General features: G+C 41.0%; 3 protein-coding genes across 8 annotated transcripts in view; 1 reads left to right on the top strand and 2 right to left on the bottom strand.

Annotated features, from left to right (window-relative positions):
* Window positions 1–11721, top strand: part of EVA1C (eva-1 homolog C) — a 56754-nt gene extending 45033 nt beyond the window's left edge. The window contains exons 8-9 of the mRNA XM_082043133.1: window positions 4871–5002; window positions 10050–11721. Coding sequence (XP_081899259.1) covers window positions 4871–5002; window positions 10050–10096 — 179 coding nt within the window. The 3' untranslated portion in view covers window positions 10097–11721. The remainder of the gene's footprint in view (window positions 1–4870; window positions 5003–10049) is intronic.
* Window positions 8711–19383, bottom strand: LOC309435188 (cilia- and flagella-associated protein 298-like). 2 transcript variants are annotated; one of them, XM_082043135.1, is made up of 8 exons: window positions 19312–19383; window positions 18968–19114; window positions 16527–16694; window positions 14634–14701; window positions 12349–12507; window positions 11732–11863; window positions 9503–9598; window positions 8711–9402 (listed from the first exon to the last, which is right to left on the bottom strand). In XM_082043135.1, exons 2-8 carry the CDS (start codon window positions 19104–19106, stop codon window positions 9292–9294), a joined length of 873 nt encoding a protein of 290 aa, XP_081899261.1. In that variant the 5' UTR covers window positions 19107–19114; window positions 19312–19383; the 3' UTR covers window positions 8711–9291. The 2 variants fall into 2 exon arrangements, with proteins under 2 accessions (XP_081899261.1, XP_081899262.1); XM_082043136.1 differs by lacking the exon at window positions 19312–19383 and adding an exon at window positions 19214–19303.
* A 291-nt stretch (window positions 19384–19674) lies between these two features.
* SYNJ1 (synaptojanin 1) overlaps window positions 19675–27557 on the bottom strand; it is a 65502-nt gene continuing 57619 nt past the window's right edge. For all 5 annotated transcript variants that reach the window (XM_082043125.1, XM_082043127.1, XM_082043128.1 and 2 more), the window contains 2 exons: window positions 27065–27285; window positions 19675–22665 (listed from right to left, as the gene is read on the bottom strand). In XM_082043125.1, coding sequence (XP_081899251.1) covers window positions 21811–22665; window positions 27065–27285 — 1076 coding nt within the window. In that variant the 3' untranslated portion in view covers window positions 19675–21810. The remainder of the gene's footprint in view (window positions 22666–27064; window positions 27286–27557) is intronic.

Here is a 27557-nt window from a genome sequence, read left to right as displayed (position 1 = left end):
TGTAAATGACTTAACAGACCAGATTCTCTCCTGAATTCCCTCCCTACCTGCTGCCACAGGCTGCAGGCGGGCAGTGGAAGATTTCCATGGGTGACAGAGAAGAGCCTGATTCCCAGTCTGGAGCATTTCACAGCTTCAGGGAATGTGTTTTGAGAAAAAAAAAAACAAACGTGCTTAATAATGCATGCCAATTTAATGTATCCTCAAACATGGTGGCAAAGCCAAATCATGAGCCCCAATACCAGGAGTAACTCAGCAGAGCAGGGAAAGCAGCTTTTGCTCCAAACTGGGAGGTCAGGTTTCACTCGGGAGCTGTTCCTTTGACTGAATTGTTTATAGTCTGACTTTGGGTTGCTATTTTATTCTTTTTGCATAAACTTTCCAAGTCTGACTGGGGAAAGCTACCAATTAGTGGTTCACTTCATTCTCAAATGTTCACTGTTCCCAGCAGCCTGAAAATTAGAATGAAAACAACGAAAAACCTGAGAAATAGGCACTGAATTATTTCGATCTTTCTGCAATGGCACCCTCTGCGGAGAAAGGATCCAGCACAGAAACCAGAAAATTAATGGGGAGCTTATTTACCTGACCCAAGCCCATGCAAATCACATTTTTATGGAAAAACACAGCATATGCCCATTAAACAGCATTCACATTGAGTCAGGCTCATTTCAGTGGCAGGTCTGCTTTACTGGAACAGGAGCAATGGTAAGAAGAAATTGGATTTGCCTGGTGATTAGTGGGATGTGTAAACCGAAAAATAATAATTAAAAAAAAGAAGCAGAAATGCTGCAGCTGATATCTACTTCATTTTGAGGCTAAGGACAGAAATATTATTGAGGAGGGTGCCATAGGGCGGCAGCACTATGGCACTATGGGGGGTTGGGGGCGTTCAGGGCTGGCAGCAGGATGAAGTTTCAGCAGTAAAATCTGTGCAACTGCCCAGAAGAGCAGCCTAAGAGGAAAAACAGCACAAAGGAGAGCTTGCAAGTTGTTTGGCCGTAACTATTAGGTTCATGCTACATGCATGGCTGGGGAATGACATGTTTTTGAAAATGACATAACCCAGCATTAACACCTAAACTCCCTGGAGGGCAATGTGCACTGCTGGTGCGGCTGTTCTAGCTCCCTGGTCCTGCCTTTAAAATGACCCAGAGTTCACCACTGGGAATCCCCGGCTGAGGCTGCAGGAAGCAGTAAATATAATAAATCCTTCCGAAACTCGCACCTTTTATCAGCAGCCACTGAGGTGTGGCATCTAATGCCAGTGTGATGCTGTGGCCAAAAATCCCCAGTGTCACCCCAGTGATTTCGCAGGAGGTACCTGTGATCATCAGGCCAGCGTGCTGGTGCCCAGGGGGCCAGAGAGAAGGGATAGAAGGTGCAGGCAGGGCTGGGGGCGAGTGGGGGTGAGGGCAAAGCCTGGGAAAGCAAAACTGTACATGAGCAAGGAGCGAAACCAGGTGTGGAAAGCATCCAGTTGGCTTCATCTGCACGCTGGGAAGCCTGAGGGTTAAATGATCACTAACAGGTTTTTTTGTAAGATGTGTGGCTGAGCAATGGAGGATTGAAGCACAGGCCAAGAGAGGGGATTTCATGTCACCTGTGGTGTCACCTGTGGTGGGTTTTCTTGGGCTCACAAAGCCCTCCCAGACCCTGTGAAGCAAACAGGGGTCACCCTCCGGGGAGCTTTGGAGCTCAAAGCAAAGCACCATTGAGGCAGCAGCCCTGTTGTCCTCAGAGGAGACATGGGTTCAGGTGCCAGAGCCAAATTCCAGCTCGGGAACATGAAAGCAACAGATACCCTGCCAAGGAGCATGATGCAGCTCCGCAATGTTTGCAGCGTGCAGAGTCACGCACCAGGACCCCACATTGCCCAGGCCTGTGCCCAAAACACCCCATGGCTGATGCACCTCACCCCATGGCTTCAGCGGTGCCGAGGGTGCTCCCCACACTGCTGCCAAGTGTCACTTTTAGACATGAAGAGAAAGTGGGGATCCTGCCAGCCCCCGAGCATTACCACCCCAACAGATCCCCCAGGTGGCTGTCCCACAGTGGTCACCCTTGGCACAGGTGCTCTGAGATGCTGCTGGCAAACCAAGTCCTCCATGGATCTCCTTCAGCATTACAGGACTGTTTCTGGAAGAAAAAAGAACCCAGCCCAACAGGTAGTTGGCCCAGTACTGTAGTAAAAAACTAATTTTCCAGCACTATGGAAAATGGCTGGACTCGTGGCTTCTTGTGGAGAATGAGACAAATCCCATCTTGATGTTACAAACAGCTCTGGTGACATCCTGGTTACAGCCTGGGCAGGCATCAGATGCTGGGAACATGCCTTCAAACACAGAGCGCACCTGAGCAACATGCATCCAGGGAGGGGTGTGCATTAGTGACTGTCCAGTAACAATCCCTGTTGCAGACTAATTACGCCTATAGAGGATTGCTGGTGTGCCAGCCAGGGGGTGAGCACTGACCCAGCTGGGACAGCTCCCCAGACAATGGGACAACTTCCCAGGCTCTTATTAAAGACCGTTGCACTTTTAACACCATGTATTTTTAAGACCCAAAGACATGATGGCAATGCCCAGTCGCTCTTCTCCTGGGGTAATAAGTGCTCGAAAGCATCAGGCAGAGCTCACACCTTGATCATGCAGTAGAGTCAACCAGCTGGGAGATAAAAGTCTGTAGGAAACCTTTGTATAACAGGTCCAGTTGCAACAGAGCTGCCTGTTGTTTGTTTTTCTTTTGAAAAATCAGGACCTCAAGCAACAAGATCTAGTTTTGAAGCTGGATCAAGTTCAGAATCAGGCCCCGCTCCAAGGGCATGGGTAGGACCAGCTGCCCTCAAGAGGCTCTGCTGATCTAAGCTGTTTTATGAGCCTGTGACCAGCGCTAACCCCACCTGGACACCAGCCTTTGGAGCTGCAACAAACCCCCTCTCCAGCCTTTTGGTTGTGTTGCAACTCCACTGCCCTGCCAGTACAACCGCAGCAAAAATTTAAAACAGGGTTTCCAAAAAAATCACCGATGAGCAAAGAGATGACGTGTCCTTTTGTGAATGAGGCCACAGGGTGTTGCTGAGGGAGGGGGAGGCAGGAGGAAACAGAGCTTGCAAACTCAGGACTGACCACTGCGCAGGGGACAATTAGAGGTTGAAGCCTTAAACTGCAGGAGCTGTCTCTTGAGTGAGAGATAGAGCAGGGGTGGTGTGAAGTACCACCCCACCTATACAGTGGTGCCCACAGAACTTCACATGGTAAGGAGCAGCAGCTGCATGTTGATTATCAGGGCAAAAAAATCCCCACACAAGAATTTTTAGCTACGCCATTGTAAGTACTCAGGCTGTATTACTCAGCCTTTGCTGAGGGCTGCTCTCACAAACATAACTTTTGGAATAAAACAATCATTACCTTTTTTTTTTTTTTCTTAAGGAAGTGCCAGATTTCCTATTTTTGCTATAAACTTCCTCATTCACAACACAACTCCGCTGTAGCTGCTGTGCAGCCTGTACTCACTGGAGCATGGGGACACACACGGCAGGCAGGTGGGTTTGTGGGAGGCACATTTGCACCCCCAGCAGGTACACACAGCGGGGCTGGGTGGCAAGGAGGGAACAGCTCACCACTGCCTGGTCACCCAGCACCCTGAGATGGTGGCTGAGGATGGGAACAGCTGGAGAAAAGGCACGAGCTTGTGCTCTTGGTGACTCCCAACTCACACGCTGATGACAACCAGGCAGGTGGATGTAATTTGTTGCACCTTCCTTCAAGACCGGTGTGCCAGAGCACACAGGCTCGGGAGGTCACCAGCAGCTGGGAAATCCTCCCATCTGCTGACAAGACCTTGCTGCCCGTGGTGGCAGGTCTCCTCTGCTTTCTGGCCTCACCAGGGCAGACCTTTGCAGGCTCCCATGGCTGTGATCACTGAGCATGAACAAAAGCTGTGCCCCAGCAGGACATCAGGGCTGCTGAAAGCAGTGGCTCCCACTCCCTGCACCCACTGGGCCCCCACCTCCAGTAGCAAGTTGGGGGCCAGGGGCTCACTTCCCCGCAGGGTCACCTCTGCAGCAAGGGCAACCCATCACAGATACCCCATCACGCAGCCATGCAGACAGCAGTCCCCTCCTCACACTGGGAAAACCTCCGACTGAGCACAGGAGTTTGTGGGCAGAGAATGGGGGAATGGAGAGGGAAAATAATCAGGAACCGCCACCAGGGTATTTTAAACTGTGTTGCATACATTTGGCTCACCCTGCTCGAAGAGCTTCCAGTACAACAGCCAAATCCCAGCTCCCCAGTGGCTTTTGCCACTCATGTGGTAAAATGAAACAGGACAATACATTTGCGGAGCCAGCAGAAGCCACTGGTGGGCATGGGATGGGCAGATGCCTGGAATGTCGGCCGTGTCCCGGGGCAGAGCAGCGCCCATCCCACACCCCAGGGAGTGTGGCCACCATGGAACCATGTCCATGCAGCACCCAGTGCCTGTGCCTTGCTTCCTTCCTCCTTTTCTAGGAAACCTCAACAGCACATTAAGGACTACAATGGCATTAGCAACTCTCACAACACATAATACAAACTTCCATTAATCAGGATGGTGATATGGCCACAAAATAAACATTTCAGCAACGTTTTGCTGTGTGTGTCCTTTGATAGAGAACAGATTTTCCCTCTAGAAGGGCATGTCTGCTATCAAACTTCCAGAAATAAACAGTTTAGAAGAAAGATAAAACGCTTTCACACATTTGCAAACCTATGTATGGTGTTCCTATCTCATAATTCTCCAATTCTTTAAAGCAGATATATAATTATATGTAGGCTTTGCTTTGTTCCTTTGTACTCTTTCATCTTTCTCCAGCAAGTTCATTCAGTTTCAGCCACAACAAACGAATCCAGCAGATCCACACATGCTGCTGTGAGAACTCAGAAGAGCATTGATCCTACAGACCATTTCCCAGCTAAAGAAGAAAACTGCCAATTACAGCAGAGAACGGCAACCAAAGGTACATAGGATAACATGGAGTTTCTTATGTGTTAAGTACTTCCTATGCCTGTTTTTCCCTCGCTTTTAGAGTTGAAATGACAATATTATAAACACCATAATCAAAGGTCCTGTTCAAACGCCCCCCTCAGAATCCTCCATATAATGGTAATTTTGAAGTCTCTTTCCCACTGAAACAATAACTGTCAACAAGTCTTGGAAACACAATGAAGCTTCTTGGGCTGCCTTGACACAGGTACACCAGCTGCAGAGAGAACTCTGCTGGGAGGAAGGTGTGAGCAATGTGTGAGTTTTGCCACAGAAAACCATTTACTTGTGGTCATGGATGGGCAGTGGGGTTTAACGAGCAAGATCCGGGGATTACAGATATGTTACTGCTCATGTTATTTGTATTTTGCCTCCTCTGCTATTGAATACTTTCCTGGCATCAAGGACATTAAATCAAATGGCCAAAAGCCAATGATGACTTCAGTTATTTACAGGACTGGGAGCCCACAGAACAAACCCCTCGGAATAGTACTAATCTAAGATGAAAGCTCTATTTGTAAGAGGGATCCAGTTGGATATTTTCAAGCATTTGTTACAACTGATTCAAAACATCTGGGAAGCTTCCTGCCAAGGCCACTGATCTCAATGCTGTGATGAGAAAGTAATTTAAAAGAACCACTTTCAGATCACGGGGAGCAGGCAAACGAGTACTGGGGTGCATAAATGCCAATAAATAAATACCACTAGGTAAGGTCACGTTGCAACCCCTGATCCCAGAGCAGATCCCCACCTTGGGTAGCTCTCGGGCAGCCCATCTGTTGGGAGTCTCCCTCCCAAGATGGCAGGACAAAAACCATGTGGAACAGCTGGCCATCCTCAGCTGGTTTGTCAAACAGAAAAGATGAGATTTTGGGGAGGGGGAAGTGTTGTCAAAAGCAGCACAAGGAACAAAGCGACACCTGAAAGAATTCAGTTTGGGAACCACCAGGTTACAGCTCCCCCCTGGATACAAAATGTACCAGGCTGCCATAAAACTTGCTTTAAAAGCTTATAAACAGGGCTACATTTTTTCTGGCTGTCAAAAGGCCGTAAATATTTTAGAACTGTATTGGAAAAGAGGAAAACAAATGCGCAAAAACCCTAAGACATTAATCTATAAAAAGTAATTTGATTTTTTTTTTGGTATATGTATATATATATATGTGTATATATATATATATATATATATATATATATATATATATAAAAGAGCCCAAACAAAATAATTATTTCCAAGCAGGACCCGTTTTGAAATTTGGGCCCTTGGCCAGCATTTGCACACACCCCTGTGAAACCCATCAAGGAGAACATCGCAAAACAGAGTGAGGAGGAAGGGGAGGCTTTGTATCTGTAGAAGCCCCCTGAAAAGCCACAGCAACACCTCTGGCAACCTGAGCCTCTTACAACTGGCAGGACTGAGCAAGAGCTGGAGCTAAGTGACTAACAACCTTATAACAAATCAATGACTCTTAGGATTTTATAATGATTTTCCCGAGTTCTTCAAAACCCAGTTATCGATCGAGAACATTCACCATGCCACTGTGGGTTGCAATGCCAGTGATACGACAAAATTAAGTCTTTCCAGATTTTCTTCACTCCATCCTTTGATGATAGCAAAACAGCACACTAGGAAAAAAGCCTTCAGCTATGGGAATGGTTAAAAATCTCCAAAGAGTTGTACAGTACGCTGATTTTCATCTGATGAAGTTGTAGAACAAAGTGCACTGACATTCAAGAAAAACTACCAGACATCAAACTTTTCTAATAGTAAAAGAATCAGTGATAAAGTAAAAACACCATTAATAGTTCACTGGATGGCATTAATTCTCTTTTCTGCATTTCATCTTCCAGCTGCAAGTTCAGCAAACACTTCAGTTTCACTTGATCAGTCTCTCTTCAACCACACTAATACTTAACGAAAATGCTGATTTTTTTCATCATCAAAAAAGCACTAGTAAAACACTTTATCTTTGTTATTTCACAATGACGCAAACAAGCAGAGAGATTTAAGCCATAAGTACTGAGATTTGTGAATCTGGAGAGCCACAGCCAGATATTTTTAGGAGACAGTCAATGACCACAGAATTTGCTTCCATCATTTGCACTGGCAGGTTGGGCAAGGCAGAAAGCTTCTGGCTGATGATATCTCAGAAATCTGTGATTTCAAGTGTCTCTGCCACTAAGTCTTCCTGACATGAGGATTAGCATGTGAATAAAACAAAAATACTATCAATGACAAACATCAAATGCAGGTGTAAGTTCAGGCAGCAAACATAACCCATCTGATTGCCAGAGCTGCTGAGCAGCCCTAGCACCACAGTGCCACAACATAGCCATCTGCAAAAAATACTTCACATTAAAATTTTACTTAAACTACATCATGATGAGCAACTGCCTGTTCTTGAGACTGATGTAGTTAGTGAACACGATCCAGTTTGGCTCAGGTGGAAAAGAGGCACATGTCTGTAATGGCCACTTGGTGTCCTGAAGTCTACTGCAAACTACAGAACAAGACCCTCAGCTGGTTTGTCTTTTCTGCGCTGCAGAACTGTAAAGGTAGATGTTCTCAGTTCCTTGCTGCCCTAGGAACAACTGCTCTAGGGTGTGAATGAAGACAGCACTTTAGTTGTTGGCTGTGAGTGCCCACATCGGTTCACTTCTTTTTAAAAGATTCAGTTGATTCTCACAGAATCACAGGATGGTTGGGGTTGGAAGGGACCTCTGGAGATCACCTAGTCCAACCCACCTGCTGAAGCAGGTTCACCCGTAGCAGATCACACAGGAATGTGTCCAGGCGGGTCTTGAGTGTCTCCAGAGAAGGAGACTCCACAACCTCTCTGGGCAGCCTGTTCCAGTGTTCTGGCACTCTCAAAGTAAAGTTGTTTCTCCTCATGTTTAGATGGAACCTCCTGTGCTTCAGTCTGTGCCCATTGCCCCTCATCCTATCATTAAGCACCACTGAAAGGAGTCTGGTCCCATCCTCTTGACACCCACCCTTGAGATATTCATAAACATCGATGAGATCCCCTCTCAGCCTTCTCTTCTCCAGGCTGAACAGACCCAGCTCACTTTCAGGGCATGCGGGCTTTCTGCTGCTCAGTGACCTGATGAGGATGCATATCTGCCTCCATAGAAGAGCATCTCCTTTAAGGATACAGAAGTCTAAACATGTAGAACTTGAGCAACTTGTTTCTAAACATTAATGATCTACCTAGATAATTCTAGAAATTTAATTATCCATCAGTTATGCAGCATCCCAAATCAGAATCCTCCCTTGAAAAACAGACACAATGTTTGCTTCAGGCCTGCTGGCATTTCCTTTGTTAGTCTTGAACCCAGAACTGACTGATGATATGTTTTAGAAATGGTAACAGGATCCTAAACATCAAGCATCTAGTGGAAACACTCTTCAATAAATTTAACGATTTATCATTTAAAAATGCTGATTTGTTAGAAAATACACACTTCAAGTAATAATCTTAGAAGTACTTCCATGTTAGAGATCTGGCCGTATTAAACTTGGTTTTATTGTATCCAATCTACTTGCAAATGCTGCTGAGTTTTCTAAACAGATTTCTGCCAATCCTTCTATAAAAGCATCATGGCTAACAGCTTGTTAAACTGAATCAGATCATTAGGTTGGCTTCCAATGTCAGTGAAAACTAAACCAAAAGAATGAAAATGAAGCATTCCACAAGGATTTTAATGTTACTTGTGTTTATATAAAAATATCTCCTTTAAACAATTGCTAAGAGGTCAACTCATTTTGAAATGATAGTTTGGAACTAGCTATGTTGAAATGCAAACAAACACAGAAAAATCACCAACTTTCACTGGATTAGCCTGGGAAAACTGATTTCTTATCAAATAAATTACCTTTTACAGACCATATCATCTAAAAGAAATGCAAGAATCAGGAAGAAAGTATGAAGACCCCTCAAAACAATACCAAACAGTCTAGTGCATATTTACTAGATATATTATCTATTAAATAGCTTAATATTTCAATATTCAAACTACAAATTTCTAATAAGAAAATGAACTTAAACAGGATTGATCCTATTCGTTGCAGAGACAAGTGCTGCCACAGTTACATAATGATGTAAACATTTACTGAAAACCTAAGGCTGAAACAGGCATCTGCTACAGAAGTGACAATTTCAGCTTTTGTCAGCAGAATCTACCGCACACAACACAACTCCTGGTTGCAAACAAGTCGATCAACCAAACAGCTTAAAGAGGCAAAAAGGTGTTTGCAGAGCTTCATCTCGGCCCCCATTTGATGTCTTTTACACCGTGAAATTGCCTTTTCAAAGCGTGGTTGTCTGCCCACTCAGCATTTAGAAATGAGTCGTCATCATCCTCTTCTAGTTTCTGTCAACAGAAGTGAGACATTAAGGTGACAGCAATAAACGTAACCTGTGGTTAGTGGCTACAACTGCACAGCTCACACACAGTAAAAAGACACTGTTACCTTAAGTTCCTCCTGCTTTTTGTAGTAATACATCATCATCTGTTTTTGCTCTTCATGACTAATCAGAGGTTCACGCCCTGGAGCTCCTTGTCCTTTCTGAAAGGGAAATAATAAATTTTATTTATGATGGCGTTTGCGATATGAAAGAGAAGCTGCTATGCAGAGATAGAAAATTCTTTCTTTCAGACAATAGGGTTTCTCAAAATTAATAAGGTCCCACAGGACAGGAAAATAAATGTTGAGAAACTTCTGCTGCATTCAAGTAAGAATTATTTTTTCATCTCAGCATCTGAATCAAGCTGTCAAATTTGTGGACATCAATGGAAGCTACAAACAGGATTGAGTATATTTTACTTCTGCTGTAAAAGACATAATAAATCTCTCTGCTTTACATCTATTCTAGATGCCTCAGGATGGGCCCATCCACCTCTGGCTTCCCTGCTAATGCAGACTCAAAATGCCATATGACTTAGTAAAGCATGGAAAGAAGGCAGTTACAAAACACTTTTATTTTATTTTTTACTACGAATGTTTTTTTTTTTTCTAGGCAACTGTCTCATGGAAGAAATGATGCACACAGCAGAAAGTACCTGATGACAGCTATTGTCAAAATAGCAAATACAACAGTTTGAATAGAAATGGTGAACCCTCTCTGGAACAAAAAGGGTCTGAGGTGGTTTAAATTAACTCCCCAAGCCAAGAATGCAGGCATTCCTTGTCAGATAGAAAATGACCATACTACTTTGCATTCTCTGAAGAGGTCCATCAACTAACAAAACAGCAAGACAACTTTCCTGGGTGCCTATGCTTTAATGGCTGTTAAACTGTCACACAATTTTTCAGTCACCGTAATAGGAAAGAGAAAACAATTCTAGTCTTCTAAATGACAAACACATACATACTTGACTTATCTTTGACTAATTCTATTGCTGACATCTGCAGATAACAACATCTGTCATAAACATTAATGCTTTCTGTGGCAGAGAAACTCTGACTGACACAGAAGCAAAATGCAGCTCCAGAATAATTCTGAGCAATGGTTAAGTACTCTGAGACATTTGATAATCACAAAGCACCCTTTGAATGTGGTTATTTTATAAATATATATACATATACACACACACAAAACACGGGTGAGCATCTTCTGACAAAGCTCTGAAAGTCACTTGAAACATCAAATATTCTTCCCTTGAGCATGGCATTCTCAGAGATGAACACAACTGCACAGTTAGCACAAAATCACTTTGTCCAAAAACTAATGAACAGCCCCAGGAACTTGGTGCTAATTCTGATATTGCAAGAACATGACCATTGCATCAGACAGTGGTACACACTGAATGACTGGGTTTTGCTGAAGCATCAGGTCTACAAACTGAGGAGCAGCAGATCTTTGCCTCACTTTAGCGCATTACTTCAGTGGATGACTCAGACGTGTGTTCACAATTAATATAGACGGCCTCATCTGCTTCAGCACATCTGATGACTGGGAAGTCTAATTTCTTTAAAAAAATTTCAGCTGAGAGCTTTAGGTGAGCTGGAGCCAACAGCGCAACTGGGTGGTGCAGGCCCAGCAGCTTGTTCTTCCTTCTAGCACTTAGCAAATTCTCACTGAACACTTGAGGACCACATAAACTCAGGCCCTTCCACAACCTGTGGCCTCTCAAAGAGGAGACATCCACATTTCCAAGGCAACTGAGAGTTTGAGGACCTGCTGTCAAGAAACTCAGGACATCACAGGCAGGAAATTCCTGAGTTACGGACACTTTCTTTCAGACAATGAACAGAATGAAAAGGGGATGAGAGGTATCCACATCACATATGCGCTAAACACTAAAACTGCTTTTTAAAGGCCAGAATAGGGACACAAAAACATTCACAAGTACAATTATTAAAACTGAGCAGACTGAATGATTGGGTCTGTTCAGTGTTCTGCACTGAGAACCAGCTGAGGTTTTTTTAGACTTTTCAGTTTGTATTTCACCTACTTTTAAATACCTCTTTGCTGTACTTTAGAAAGTGCTATGAAGCAAGTAATAGCAACTACAGTATTTAACTCATAGGCAAATGAAAAAGAGAAGAAAAACTTAGAATAAAATAACTAAAACCTTAAAACAGATGTACCGTTCTAAGATACTCATCTATTCGATTTTATACATCTACTGACAATTCTCTTCCACACAGAATTAGCCAAAGATTAATAGTGTGAAGAAATTTTCAAGTGATACTTACTTTCTGTATCTTGACAATTATGGTTGTTTTCTCATTTTTGCCTACATAGTCAGACAGCAACTTTGTTTCTTTCAACTCCTTTCCTGCCCACCATAATTGTGCTTCTGATTCTTTTATAACTTCAAGTCCAGCCTGTGACAAATAAACAAACAAGCTGAAGTGTTGGAGGATGTTGGTTTTTGCTTTTTTTCAAAACCAGCAAAGTTTTCCAGGATTTTTTTTTCTGGAATTCCTAACAGAAAAGCCAGTGTAATTTTACACTATACCTCTGCCACATCTTTCTCCTCATACTAATCGATGGCATTTTTGTTCATATTCCATTCAATCTTGATCTAACAAACACTTTGGGCAATAAATTCTCAATACTGGCATTAGAAAGAAATTACAAGCTATTTAAAATGAGTCCCAGACTTATCTGAACTTTGTATGTGACATTTCAAACAAACTTCATTCATCTTATTTCTAGATAAGCTGTTGGTGTGCTTTTACATAAATTATCAGATAAAAATACTAAACAAAATCTGCCATGCAAATGAAAACAGCCATCATTGATAAAACAAAGAACAGCACAAGTTTATCCCAGGTACTACATATAATCCAAATACATTACTGCATACATGAGTTCCTGACAAGTCTTCTTTATCTTCAAGCTCCATCCTAACTGGATCATGTGGAGGCAATCCCATGGGATATACAATCATCACAGCCCCTCGGAGCTGGTCCAATGCATCTTTCACCATCTCCATCGTAACACACACATTGGCCTGAACTTGTTTCTGAAATACAGGCAGGGATCACGGGTAATTAAAAAAAAGTACGTAAAAAGACTTTGCTTTGCAGTCAGTTCAAAGGTTCAACAGTGAGATATTTGAGCAAAGCTAACTGGCTGCACAAACTTATTAGGAGTGCAGATTTTCTTATTTGAATATTGACTTCTGAATACATCCCTAAACTTTTGCCCCTTCTAGTTTGCTTTCACTGGTTGGGGCAGGGGGAAGAAAAAGGGAAAAAAAAAAAGAGATCTTCAACTAAATTGTGTAGGACACATTTAGTAACAAATGTCTGTGGGATACAGGCATTCAAACAAGTATGCATCTGATCACAGAAACTAGACGGGAAGTCTTTTCTTCCAAGTACTTGTGATTCATGAACAAGATTCAAACCAGCAGAATCCAAGTGAAGGCTAAAGAAGGGGCCTAAAACTTGATGGAAAAAACAGAGCACATCTGAGCAGAAGAGTAAAGCTTGGCATATTGCATGGCTTATGCAGAGATCTGTAAGATCAGATACTTGAGATCATTCCAAACCCTACTGCAATGGATAGAGGAAAACCAAGATGCATCTGGAAGAGAAGAAACAGAAGTTTTTGCTTACGGATTTAACAGTTCCAATATTTTAAGTAACTAGGTTTATTAAAAAAGAGAGCAAGAGAATGTTGCCTCCTTGTGGACATTCTTAAACTAGTTAACTGATAAGTACTATTGGTTTCTCAGTCTCAGATTATCAACTTTTAAAATTTTATTTCAGTAAATACACAGGCGTATGTCTTCATTCTCGTGATTGTAAAGTGATGAACCTAACAAACAACTTCCCTAACTGCCCTTATCTTCATTCACCAGTGAATGGCAGTAATTTGAGGAGTGAGCATGCAGTGTGTCATTTTTGCAACTTTTGATTGTTTTTGGTATATAACTGGAAGTTTCACCCAGGAAGATCTGCGAAGTGGAGACCAGATCTGCAGATATTTTTGACTCAGGAAGTAAAACTACACATTATTCATTTCCTCCCTGTTTAGAAACAGAGCTGATGGGATGCAATCCAACAGAAAAAAAAATAAAAAAGTCCACGTGGAGAAAATCTTTATAGTCCAGAAGCTTTAATCTGAAACACCTCTCATTTTGTGTAGATTTTGCTAGGACTTTCGACACTCTGGCTGAAATCCTACCTCAATTCAGGAAAGGTTTGCTGCAACTCAGTGCACTGGAAGCACTGACAGGCAACAGGGCGGCTCTTCACTTGCCTGCAGGAGGCCCTTGGAAACACTGAGCTGCTCACTCTAAATAACTGATACGACACTGTTATGAGCAACAGAACAGTCAAGAAGGCCAATTTAAGTGCACAGGCCACACTAAAAATTCAGTAACATTATCTACTTGCATAACTGGTTTGAAGCTTTTTAAGGTTCTACACATACCAATTACCAGAACTGTGAGGGAAGGGAGAAGAAAATCACTTGCGCATGTTTACAAAGAAGAAATCTGATAATAAATATTATTTAGTTTGTGTTTCAGAGTCATATGAAAGCTGAGACACAACACAGAGCACCTACAGGTTTGGTGAAGTTGAATAACTGAGACCATAGCCCCATCAGGGCATATCCTCACGCTTATCTTTAAACATACAAACTCACTGGGACTGAGTGTGAGCCCAACCGCTTGTAAAATCTAAGAGATTAGAACACATTCTTCAATTAATTATACATAAAACTCAAAAGACTATCTTAACGAGCAAAAGGTATTTTATTTCAGGAACATCACAGAATGCAGTTAATTTTTCACCAGAAACACGACAAGCATTTGCCTAAAGAATGTATCAATAGCAAATTAAGAGCGTGTGGATAAAATTAAATGTGATTTAATCATTCAGTGTGGTCTTGGCTGCCAGCATTCACTTGGAGTTTAATATCTGATTCCTTAACTTGTTGAACCAGCTTGCCAAAAGCCATTAAGAAAATCATTAACAGAAATGTCAGTTTTTATTAGACTATTCACATCACTTTGTGATACTAGTCAAAAACGGTCAGCCCTCGCCCTGAAACAGTCTATTTTTTTCTTAAGTTGCCCAACTACACAGAACCTATTAAGAAAGTCCCACATACCACATGTTACTTCAGGAAACTCACCTTAGAGATTAATGCCTTGGCTTCCTCTATTGTCTTCTTAATAACTTGCTGCATTTTTTCATTTGGAGCTAAAAATAACAGACACTTAGTTAAGACGCTACACTTACTATAAAGAAACCAAGCAAACAATACGACCAGCTTATTCTCTACAGTAAGCAAACGAAACACTATTAAATCACAAAGCAAGAGAGACATTATTAAGTTGCAGCCTTTTTACCAGTTTGATAGTTCATTGCCACATTTCTGACTAACTTATGAACAAAAAACCCAACAATATCTCTTCCGGGAGAGTCAAACTGACTTTTCCACAAAGACACCTGACTGGTATTTGGAACTTCACTTGGGACAAAGGTACTGAATAGAAAACAACCACCATAACCTCATAGTCCCCACAACCAAAACCAGGACTTTCCCATGGCATACTTAGGACTATTGTGGGCTTTACTGGCAAATGTGCTGTAACCAGGGACAACAGCTTGGAGTTTTCTGACTTTTTTCCTAATTAAAATCTCAACCTAACATTATATGCAGTTTTTTAAATACAATGTGCATTTCATATTGAAGTTATCTATTTTAATTGTTATAAAAAGCCTCTCCTCAACACAAAAATTCAATTAAATCATACTCATTCACAGCTGAACACTTAAGTGCATCATTTGATAGTATTTAGTTTGGCCCACATTTATACACTGTTCAATATTACAACTTTGTTAATATTACAAAGCTGTCCTCCCACTGACAAATAAATGCCCAAGTACAATACTAGTGGTACTGTCCTTATGTTACCGTTGCTTGCAAACTTCTGCTGTAAGGCCTGACATTGCTAACAACCATGCGAAACAAGACAGGCTTTGTCTGCATGCCTACACACGGGACACTCAGCTGTTTCTGAGAACACAGGAGGGAAAACATTCGCCAATAACATAAGCTCTTAATCAAGTTCATCAAAAGCTTAAATTTGATAGGGCAACATGTTGTGTTGGAAGAATTATTTTCCCTAAAATAAGACACTTCGAGTAAGCGGTTTGTGTATTACAGGTTAAGACTAATTCAAAGATTCCTGCTTAACTGAGCTGTCCCGCAATCAACGTCTGAAGGGCTGCAGACCAAATGAGAGCCGTTGTGGTGTCTGCGCAGTGTCCAGAGCAGAGGGACAGACACCAAGTAGCTAAGAGTGGTCCCTTCTGTGCAATCAGTCCCCAGGCTCTTGACTCTAAAGTGGTGCTCGATATACATATCAAATGCTGAGGCAAAACCACTTGGCAGCAGTTGCAAAAAGAAAAAGTGACAGGAATGAGTTCAGTGAGTCTGAGTCCCAGTGAATGAGAAAAATGGAGGAATATTAGAAAAACAACGCATTATGCATCTTGGAGCCTCTGGAGAAAAACAGTATTCAAGTATACATTTACAAACAGGGAGAATAAATTAAAGTGAAACAGTCAAACTTGCTTCTGATAATTGTTTACTTATCTTCGGAGTTTACTTCCAAGTACTACAGTTGTAAAGCTAAACAGCGTATGTGCTGAAGTGATATATGACTATTTAGGCTTTTAATTTAAATTACACCAGGTCCTAATCCAAGATGGAAGACTTATGTATGTAACTGACAGCTTAGCTATTGTGAAAACAGGCTCTTGAAATAGCTACTAAACAAATTTATAACTGCCTTTAATATAGTTTATTTATAGGATGATTTTTATAATTAGCAAATAAACATGAGCCAGCTGGCATGCTGGCTTAAAATCGAATTATACTTAGCATCTACCCATTTTTTATTTCTTCCAGGGCAGTGAGGTAAAAATGAAAGGTCCAGAATTATGGTTTCATGTTCCTCATTATATTGTAGATTATCTGGGTCTGCAGGGAAAGAAACAAACATTTATGTTTGATTACCGTGTCCATTTCTTCGCCCAATTTCATCCTTCTTGAAGACGCTTCCACCGCTTGGTACACACTTGTCTGCCCATTCATCCTTTAATTTCAGTTCTTCAATTTGCTCATCTGTCAGTCCTTGCATATTATAAGGCAAGTAAACACCATGCTCTGCCAGATCCTCCATCTCTTTACAGCAGTTAGAGAACAAGATTAAAAATGTGTTATTGAAAACATGATGTTTACAAAACCCTATCACATTGCATACATGCAGGCAAAATCCTACTCCTAGTCTTCAGTTTTTAGAGTTATGTATATGGAATAAATAACAATGTGTATAAATACAAGTATACAGATAGATGCACTGTAATTATATTACGATTCATACATTTCGCACACATATGAAACAATGTAACAAATTATACAGTACAGGTATGAAAGCCTAGATAATACTTGCCGGCCATTAACTATTTCTTTTTTATATTTCCTTGGCTTTAGCTGACTGCATATTCCTTTTTCAAAGTACTTTTGGGAAAGCAACTTCTTTCAAAATGTAAACATTTTACTGTTATACAATAATGGATTTCTTTGCTGTTCAGAAAATATGTAACTGGACTTGCTATAACTTTGTCAATATGACATCCAATCCAAGGGGTCAGATTCACACCCAGTACAAAATTAAAAATGAACAAAAGTCTCTATAATAATTTATTTCTAACCAAGAAACAACAGTACAGGGGAATTCTAGCTGAGACAACAGAGAGGTGTAAATGCTAGTTAACAATGCACAGTCTGATGCAGGGAGAACAGAAAGTACACGGATGCATTTTCCTAATCCTTTTCTCTAGCTGATCCATGGCCTGCAAGCTACACTCACTACTTTCCCCCAGAACAACTTATCCAGCTGTCAGCCCACTTCACAGCATCCTTTTCTTGAAGGCCCTCCAGCCTCTTTCCCATCACCGTATTAATTAAAGCAGATCCATCTCACAACAGACACACCAGAAGTACCCCAAGTCCCAAGACACGGTAATTCTGTTTCCCTGGCCAGGAATATAGGCACACATATGAAAACATAAAGGCTAAGACTAAATTAGCAATTACTGTGGAGAAACGGCAACAGATCTTTACAAAATAAGAGTGCTGAAAATAGGGTAACCACAGTATCTTGGGGTTGGAATGTTTTTTATTTCAAATTACTCTCAAAATGGCCTCATACACTACACATGTATTTGCAGCTGGAGCTCACCAAGTGTAGGATGGGCTGCACCCTTCAGGTCAGACTCATCTGAAGGGAATCCCAGCTCATGTGTTCCCAGACTTAGCCACAATGCAAGGTGTGGTCAGCAGAGAAAAACAATAAATGTTTTTCAAAGCCAACTCCTGAATTGAACTAAAGAATCAATTTAGACACATCCAGTGATTCTCCACCACATGGCAAGTGGACGCCTTGCACCATGCATGCACTACGAAACACAAGAATTCCGTTTGCATATTCAGTATACCTCTGGTCACAAAGAATTTATGCAACCGCTGTGGGACAGAACATGCTGCACTTCACAGAACAGGATCACAGAATTGTTTTGGTTGGAAAAGACCTTTAAGATCACCGAGTCCCACTGTCAACCCAACACTGCCAAATCCACCTCTATACCATGTACCTAAGATCCTCATCTCTCCATTTTTGAAACCCCTGCAGGGATGGTGACTCCACCACTTCCCTGGGCAGTCTATTCCAACCATGAAGAAAATTTTCCTAATATCCAAAATAAACCTCCTCTGGCATGACTTGTGGCCATTTCCTCTCATCCTATCACTTACTACTTGGGAAAAAAGACCAACACCCTCCATGCTACAACCTCTTTTCAGGTAGCTGTAGAGAATGGTAAGGTCTCCCCTCAGCCTCCTTTTCTCCAGGCTAAACCACTGCAATTCCCTCAGCTGCTCCCCATCAGACTTGCACTCCAGATCCATTCAGGGGTGCAATGGCCAAATTTTCAGCCATGTACAGTAGGAAGGTCAGAACTCCAAACGGCCTCCAAAAAAAATAAGTACTACGAAAAAATAAGTATTACTAAAATACCAGAAAATGGGAATTCGCACATGATTTGACAGTTTCGGTGGGGATGTGCAGTTCTGTTAAATTTAGGGGGCGATGGCTTTCCTGAAGCAAGGCTGGGATTTGAGAGGTATTTCTTAAACTCTGCCAGCACAGAAGTCCTGCGAGGCCGCAGCCAAGTAACCTCCGAGCGCCGCCCCTCAGCTCCCAGCCGGTGAGCAGCGGGGCACAAACTACTCAGGAGATCGAGCAGTGAATGCGGCCTGTCCCCCCCGCCTCAGCGCTCCGCACCCGCCCGAAGTGCGGCCCGGCCCGGCCCCGCCAGGCAGCGAGCCCACTCCAGCACGGGGGTAGAAGCCAGCGCCCGCCGGCTGCCGGGGGCACGGGCCCGGCGGGCCGGTACCTGAGCAGAGGCGCTGCACCTTCAGCCTCCCATTGTAGATGCGGGCGACGAGGGGCGCCAGCTCGGCCAGGCGGGTGCTGCCGGCCGCCTCCAGCAGGAACTGGCTCTCGTCTGCGCGCTTCACGTGCAGCCGCACCATGTCGGGGCCTGTGAGGGGAGAGGGGGAGAGCGGGAGGCCGTTAGTGCCGTTACAGCCGCCGCCCGTCTCCCCTTCCTCCACAGCAACCGCTCCGCGTCCCTGGATACCAGCGGTGGGAAGGCAGTGGAGGGGGGAAAGGCCGCGCCCGGCGCTGTGAGCCCGCCCCGCTGCCACTGCCCGCCCCTCGCACCGCCCGAGCGCCCACCGGAGCGGCGAGCAAGCTTCACTCCACCCGGCGCCGGCCCTCCGCCCTTCCGCTTCCGGCCCTCCCGCTGCCTCTTAAAGGGCCCGCTCCACCCCTCCTAGCCATAACTGCCAGCCCTGAAGCGCTGTGGTAAAGAGGGTACCTGAGGCACAAAGAAAGAGGAAAAAAAAAGCTAAAATTTCTTCAGGGCAGGTATGTTTATTTCATGAATACACCGCCGCCTTCCACAGGGCAGACAGGGTTTCAATAGGGCAGCCCCGGAGAGGTCGCGCAGCCGGGAAGAGTTCGTGTGCCACAAGCCAGAACATCGTCACATTGAACAGAGCAATTTGCCACAGGGAACACACAATTCATGAAAACGTGTTGAGCGTCTCTAATTTTAATTCTTAGTATTTTCAGAACTCCTGCTAGTAATTATTTTCGTTAATACACGGTCACAGTGGTTAGCTATATATAGATATATATATACACACACTATATTTTTTGAGCATTTCTTGTGATCTTTGCCATACTTTGCCATCAATTTCTGTAATCCTGTGAAGTGTAGAGGTGCTATATACCAGGTACATTTTAGACAGTAGTTTTTAATCACTGTAATTAAATATTCAACAAAGAACATATTTATCACGGAACTCCCACTAGCAAAAAGTTACCCCCAAAATTGTTTTGCTAATGTAAGAATATACCAAAACACCAATCACACAGATGTTTATAGCAACAGTTTAAAACAAGGTAATTCACATACTGAAGCACAAAGAGTATAGTACCACTGCTGTTTAAAATGTACGAGTACTGTTTAATGACCCAAACAGAAAAAAAGCACAATATTAAACGCACTATCATCACTTCTCTATCCAACTGCAGCTCATGGTTAACCATATACTGTTTAAAGGAAGAGTGGATTATTTCATAAATAATGTTTCAATAGCATTTGAGAATTTTTAAAAAGTACTGTCATCGTGTATTTTGCTACTATAAATATAATGCTAATCTGTTGTGTTTCAGTCCCTGGTTTTGCAGAACCAGAACAGTTTGTTCAGAAGGAAGCCAATGTGTGTAGGCATGTGTTTGCAGTCCCCCGAGAGGTGACAACATCGCGACACATTCAGCTTTGGATGAAGGTTCGCAGCTGCATATACCGGTCCTGCCCTAAGACGCTGCCAGTTGTAAGGAGAACTGCAGGGTTTTATAGCATACCTAGGTGGAGCTATGAAAATCAGCTAAATTGCCTCAAAGTAACAAAAGATCCTGTTTTATGTAATCTCCTGTGAGCTTTAGAAAATCATAAAAGCAGAAAGAATTGCGTGTTTATAGCATAATATGTGGAACTGTGACTCAGCCTTCATCAGCCTCAAAGCAGGACCACACAGAGGACGGTCCCTGTCTCTGGGCGAGGAGGAGACACTCATTCAGTTTTAACTGCGGAAGTGACAGAATGATATTGTTCAGCTCTGAAAATTACTCTTCTCTGGTTTCCTTCGAAAGTAAGACTTTAAAAACACAGGAGTAAGTCCAGCAGAGGGGGAGGATGCTGAGCAGACAAGCCCAGTCACAGGAGATGACTTTCTCCTTCACTGATGTTGCAACATGGTGGCTGATTCCCTCACTCGGGCCTTTCTACAGGACAGGAAAGCCCTTCTAATGTGCAAAAGAGTGGGACAAGCCAGCTGCTGTATCATGTCTGCAACTGGTAAAGCCTGCTTTGTATCACAAAACCCAAGGGGAATTTTTTTCCGGAGGTTGAGGGAAAGCTTACTGTATCATATGTTTCCAATCTGTGGGAAAAAAGTATCTTTAAAATAATAATGAATAAATGGATGATATGAAACAATTATGCTGAAGTAATGCTAGTGAATATATGTCACAATAGTATTTAATAGCTGAAATGTACTGACACAGAAAATTAGTCAAATATTGAATATATTAATGTGCACAGTTTTGCTTGTATTTTGAAATTAAACTATTTTTGTTGTGCCTCAAATTCAAATATAAGCCTTACAAATAACCATAGCCTCTGTTATAAATCAAACAACTTCTAAACAATACTTGTCAACATTCAAATCTCAATAAACTTTGGCAGTTCTTTGGTAAATACTTATAAATATCAATTAACAAAACAGTAAAAAGGGAGTTGGGAGGCTACCAGCAGGGAGCCTCTATTTTTGAAATTCCACAAAGGGGAATGGAAATGAGAGAGCTCCCTAAGCAAAAACTATTTCCAAGACTGGTATATTTTAATGAGATTAGTAGCTCATCCTGCTTATCTCTGTCTATTCAAATACTATCACATCGGGATTTTAATAAATTTCAGACCATTTTTTGTGCTCTACCATATATACATATGCAAAATTTATACACCAACAATAGTGGCTGTTTACGAGTAAAGTTAAGTTTCAGTGCATTTGACAGTTAATTATTGCACACAGAATAATCTCAAATGCCCAATTATTCTACTGGAGAAATGTAGCAATAAATGCAACCTCTCATCTTTTTGAACATCTATCTTTCTGTAAAATCTTGCGTTGGTGACACCTTAGGTGCCAAAGAAGTGAAAGGATCTGCGGGGGATCTGTTGCTGGTTGTTCTTGATGGGACAGGAGGTGCAGGTGGTCTTCTTGCTGGCATTGTGTAGAAGCAATCAGTAGAACTTTTATTCCAGTCATTATCAAAGTTAAAGTCTGAACCAAGAAAAGTATTTTGTTCAGTGCACAGCAAATCTGGAGATCCAGCTGACTTCCTGGAACTGATTTGCTTAAAATCTGTAACACTTTTAGATGGCTTTAGCTTTGCATTGAAATTCTCCTCATCATCATCAAACGTTACCCACGCTTTCCGCTGTACATTTTTTACCATGAGAGATTTACTTCGCAAGCAAAAAGTGTTTTCAGGTGCATCAACAGAAAATACAGGTTTGCTTGTATTACAGCTGGGGGTAGTTAGAGAAGGGAAGGGATTGCAAGCGGCACGTCCTTCTAGTAAACGTGAAGTTATTTCGGACTCTTGTGTTTCTGTTCTAAATGGGTTTCCAGCACTAGGAGTTCTTTCAGTGAATGGATTTGTGCAGTTCAGTCCAGCAGTAAATGGATTTGGAGAGCTGCGCTTATGTTCCTGGGACGTGTTAAAGGCCGGAATCGGAGGCATTGCTGGCATGCAATTTACGGTATTCAAAGCATCAGCATTTCTTTGTGTTGCTGAAGGCAACTGTATCAACTCCTTTTGGTTTAAAGTCGGAAGGTGTGATGTTCGAACAGATGTCTGCATCTTCGACACAAGCAGCTGAAATGACAAATCTTCAAAAGGGTCACTGTTCAACTGTGTTTCAAGTTTAGTGCAGTATGTTCCATTTGTTTTAGTCTGGAAAGAAAACGAGGTGCTTAGTAATCACGCAGCTGGCTGTTTTGAGATGATCAGTAACTCCCCAGTTCTCAGTCTACTTATGAGAAGAAAAGAAGCTCTTAACCTGAAACTTCAATACAATTTGGTTGCAATGTGCACAATGCACTTGTAGTAGAATGATTGCTTCTTTTCTGGAAAACAATAACCCTTAACCCCTTTTCTGAAGAAAAACCTACAAGTTGTTAAACACAATTTTCCCCCTTGCTGGTTGATGCAGCTTGACTCTACTTCATGCAGGTCAGAATCCTAGCCAAAAGCACTTGTGACCATTGTATAAGAAAATCTTTAAGAAATTTGGGAAATGTTGCTGAATTCTAAACAAGGGATAACCCAGCACAAATATGAAATAAAAAATTCTAGGTTTCATTGTTTGAGAGTTTATAACACTGATGTTACAAGCAGTATTTAAGCATCACAATGAAAGGAAAAATTAGTGTTATTAGTATATGGCTTCAGACATTTCTATGTACATGTATGCATCTGTAGGCATCTCCAGTGCCTCTTGGCATGCGAATGTACAATCATCAGTTTCTAATACTTTAAAATGGCAAGTTATCATTGTTTAGAATAATACCAAATGGAGCCAGCAGAGTTTTTTCCACAGAACTTGTCATCTTTTAAAAACAAAATATTCCTATTTTAATACATTTCTGCAAACAACGATGCAACATTTATACCTTGTAACAACTGTCCAAAAGGCAGACTATCTACCTTTGTTCAAGTCATCACACTGACAGAACAGAGTTTGGAGCTTTCCCTTATAAAACAAATGCAAAGAATTAAGCTTAAGTTAAAACAGCTTCTGAGAATTCAAATTTCACAAATTTGCCATTTTAACACATCACCTTAGTATATCCAAAGTTTGGATATTTAGCATGACAATTCTGTTAACTAACGTTTTGTTGAACTGGGATGCTAATTAAAACTGTCAACAAAAATACAATATTACTATAGCCTGACCTTAGTCTTTAAGCATCTTGGTTTTACTGTGTTTATCGTTAATAGTTTGAGGCATGTCTCCACGTAACTACTGCCTAAGCAGCTACGCAAAATTAGTCTGCAGGCTTTAGAGACTCTCAGGAATAATAAGAATATTGTTTCTCCCAATGTAACCAACATAGCAATTTCCTTAAAAAAACTGTATTTGTAATGTGAATTGGTCGGCAGGAGAAATGAAGCATGTTGGCAACAATGCATTTGCTCTGATGTTTTTTAGGAAACAACGATGTCAGTTACATGCATCCCTGGCACTACTATGTCAGAGAGTTTCTAAAATAGATGAAGGCTCATGTGAGCAAACCATAAACAGAGTAATTCAATATTGGTATTTTTATAGGTATATAGTGTTTTACAAAATAATATCAAAACAAAAGCATCAAGTAACTGAGGGGGGAAATGTGAAAAACTGAACTGTAGAAAGAATATAAATCAAATGCAGCTTGGCACCAGCTGGTTAAGTCTTGTGTTCATCAACCAAGTAATCAAAAAGTACAAGATCCCAAAGAAACTACGAATCCCAGTTGGTCTTTATTGTAAGTAGAATTTGCTCTGAACAATTCTGGAAGCAAATGCTTTTAAAATTGTAACAAACGATATATTTTACTTTGGGTAACAGTAAGTTATCGGTTCTTTGAGAAACGTGAAATATGTGGTTTATTTTGAAAAAACTTTGATAGTGCAATAGCATCAGGATTTATTTGCCTTAAAAAATAATGTTAACTCCAACACCTACTCGTTTTTTTCCAGATGGACTGAGATCAGGAGATTCAGCAGTGACTAAGCAACATATGTGAGGTTGTAATTGTTTCATAAAAGATGATGAAGCACAATATTTGCTATGGTGCTACTAAATACAGTTAACAGTATCAATTTTAATTGCATTATGAAAGGAAAAAGCAAACTATGGTATGACAGTCAATTCATTAATGGGGACAGGTGATTTTTAACGTGGATGAGACTGCAGATGTATGAAAACAAGATTCATACATCTTTTCTGCTTGAATAGATGGAGACCACATACAAGATTGGTAAATAGTCAGATACCTGTTACCCTGATGGTTGCTCCTGCTTGTGAAAGAGAAACAGACATCAAAGGAAAGAAAATTAGGAAGAAAATCCAAGTCACAAAGCAACCTCAAGTTAAAAATACTTCAAGTTTTCACAAAGCCATTTTTGGACATATGAATACAAACCAAAAATATCTATTACACACTACACTAAATTTTAAATTTCTGTTGTATTCTATTGTAAGACTTACAAGCTCTACCATCAAGAGTCAAAAAACCCAGCTCAAGCTAATTCTGACATTATTTCCATACAGACATTCATTGTGCAGCTGATTGTGGCTTTTTTTGAAGACTGATTATAAGAGTTGGACTACTGATGGTCTAATTCTAATCATCTGTTAACATGAAAAGCACTATAGCCCTCATTCTGGGAACTGTGTGTGTATAATCACTCTTCTATAGTAATAGTTTTCCAAGCTGAAAAAAAACATAAGACTTCTCATTCAATCAAAACCCAAAATCTCCTTAATTTACAATAAATAAAACTATTTAAAATAACTACTTTTCTTTTTGAAAGTATTGCTCAGTAATCTATAGAGTCCTGAATATTCACACTGTATGCAAGCAATTATTTTTATAAGGAGAGATTTAGGTTATTAAATATCACAATTGATCTTTGAATCAAAGGATGGGCTTGGAATCCACTACCTCTCAAAAGATTTTGTATTTACGTAAAGACCTTTTCCCAGAAAACTTTGTATTTACAATCAAAAATCAATAAATGAAAGAAAGGTTTAACTAAAAAAAAAAGAAAAAAAAGAAACAGAAATAAAAAACCCTAACCTGCAGACAATCAATGAAGCTGAAAGTGGGCCTTCCTTGTGATTGCAGAGCCTGTGTTAATCAAAGAAATCTGATTGCAAAGAAAATTAGAGTTCCATGAACTAGTCTTAAACTAGCAGGTTTGGATATTGTTATCAATCTAGTCACAACAATACGTAGCTCAAAAACCTCTTTACAGTGTTCTTGAGCATATTTTTGATTGCTGTGTATACACACAGATAAATGTAATTTTCATAACAATTTTGAGAGAACTGCTTGCACCTCTTCCACAAATCTGTTTCTATTCACAAAATCAGTTCGTTCTCAAGCACCTTATGCCTCCATGTATATTCTCTGCTGGCAACACTTCATACTTTCTACCAAACTGCAAGAAGTCCTGATATTCTATCTGTATATTCAAAAATATCCACCTTTTTTGGCCTAAGTTTCCAAAATGAAAAAAAAAAGTTAACAGGCAGAGAGAGGTTCAGCAGAAAGAAAGGAAAAGCATTTAGATTTTTCAATTAGAATTCAAGTCAATGAGGACTGAATTTGGCTTCTTCGTTGTGGTACAAAATAGGTATGAACTAACTGCTTTAGTGACAGTGGGCTTCAGACGTAGAGATAAGGTAAAATCTAAAATACTGATGAAAACTTATGTAGTTATAAGTAGCTACAGCTGAGTTTGTTTAAAAACACCCGAACACCAGAAAAAAACCCCACAAATTTACTTTTGGTAAGAACTGGGCACAAATCCATCAGGTTCAATAAATTTGTGCTTTTATTCAAGTAGTGTATTATCTGGCCTAGCACCTGATATTGTAAAAACTAACAGCACTGGCCTTTAGAGAAGAAGTTTAGCCTTATGTATATATAGATAACACTGTAAACCTACTTCTGCATTTTTTAAGCAGTAGTAAGAAAAGAAAAACGTGGTTTTTTTTCAAAATAACACTCTAAATGGTCCCACGAACAGAATATTTATGTTAGTGTATTAAATGTTCAGATTGTTTTGATATCTTTCTATATTTTAACTGACACTGGTGAATGGGGAGAAATGTATTTCTATCAAGTATCTATCAGTATCATCTTCCTGCAATGAATTATTATAAACATAAACCACCACATCATGCAATCTATAAAGCTTACTTTATAATCAAAGCCTCAGTTAGCTAGTTACTATAGAGCTGAAGTCATGCATGTGTCATAATAAAATGAAATTTCTTAGACTGACTTTCCATACAAAGCTGCCAAATGACAATGTAATTTTAAGAGCAAGGTGCCCATTAAGTTATAAGTCATCATACAAAATCTTAAGTTATATGTTTAGTATTTAAGATGTCATGGACACTACATAAGCAATTAAGTGTTACCCTACTAGAGCCTGATGATCTTTGAATGTAATCTTTTGACCTTTATTTTTGTTTGTTTGCTTGCTTTAGGAGTTTTTCACACATCCACGGCATTCAGTACAAGCTATGTTAATTTACTTAATTAAAAAAACATATATACAAGGTTTTATTACTTACTTGCTGCTGCGAAGGAGCAGATTCAGAAGGCAAACTGTGAGACGATCGGCTACGAGGAGGCGGTTGTGGGGGTTCCAGACTTTGTGGGGCACTTGACTGAGATGGATGTGATGTCACAGGTATCAGAGGTTCCTGCATCTTCAGCACAGGTGGTGGCTGAGTGGTGGGCTGAGTGGGTCCAGCAGCCTGAGGCTTTAGTGGTTCAGGAAGCACTGGTGAGCCTGTAAGTACATTTGCAGTGGTCTTCACTGTAAAGAATTGTAACAGAAATCTTAGGAATGGCAAGAATGAGAACACGTGGCTGTGGAAGTACCAGACGGAACTGCAGAAGGTGCTATAAAAATGATGGCTGTTCAAGGGCACTAGATTAGAAGTCATCACCAGTAAAAATTGTTACTATAGACACAAAATAGAGAACCAGAAACCATGTAATTCTTAACTATACTTCAGTTGTATTTAAAAGCATTTTGGAAGTCACTATTATAAAATGCAT

The sequence above is a fragment of the Streptopelia decaocto genome (assembly GCF_964273445.1).
Source record: "Streptopelia decaocto genome assembly, chromosome: 1".
Classification (NCBI taxonomy): Eukaryota; Metazoa; Chordata; class Aves; order Columbiformes; family Columbidae; genus Streptopelia; species Streptopelia decaocto.
This window is presented reverse-complemented; position numbering and strand designations above follow the sequence as displayed.

Excerpts from the sequence above, each read along its gene's own strand:
- LOC309435188 (XM_082043135.1), bottom strand. The coding sequence starts at position 19,106 with ATGGTGCGGCTGCACGTGAAGCGCGCAGACGAGAGCCAGTTCCTGCTG. Across the intron at positions 14,702-16,526 it reads TGGGCGAAGAAATGGACACG|CTCCAAATGAAAAAATGCAG; the intron begins GTAATCAAACAT and ends TGTTATTTTTAG. Across the intron at positions 9,599-11,731 it reads TAATTGTCAAGATACAGAAA|AAAGGACAAGGAGCTCCAGG; the intron begins GTAAGTATCACT and ends TTTCCCTTTCAG.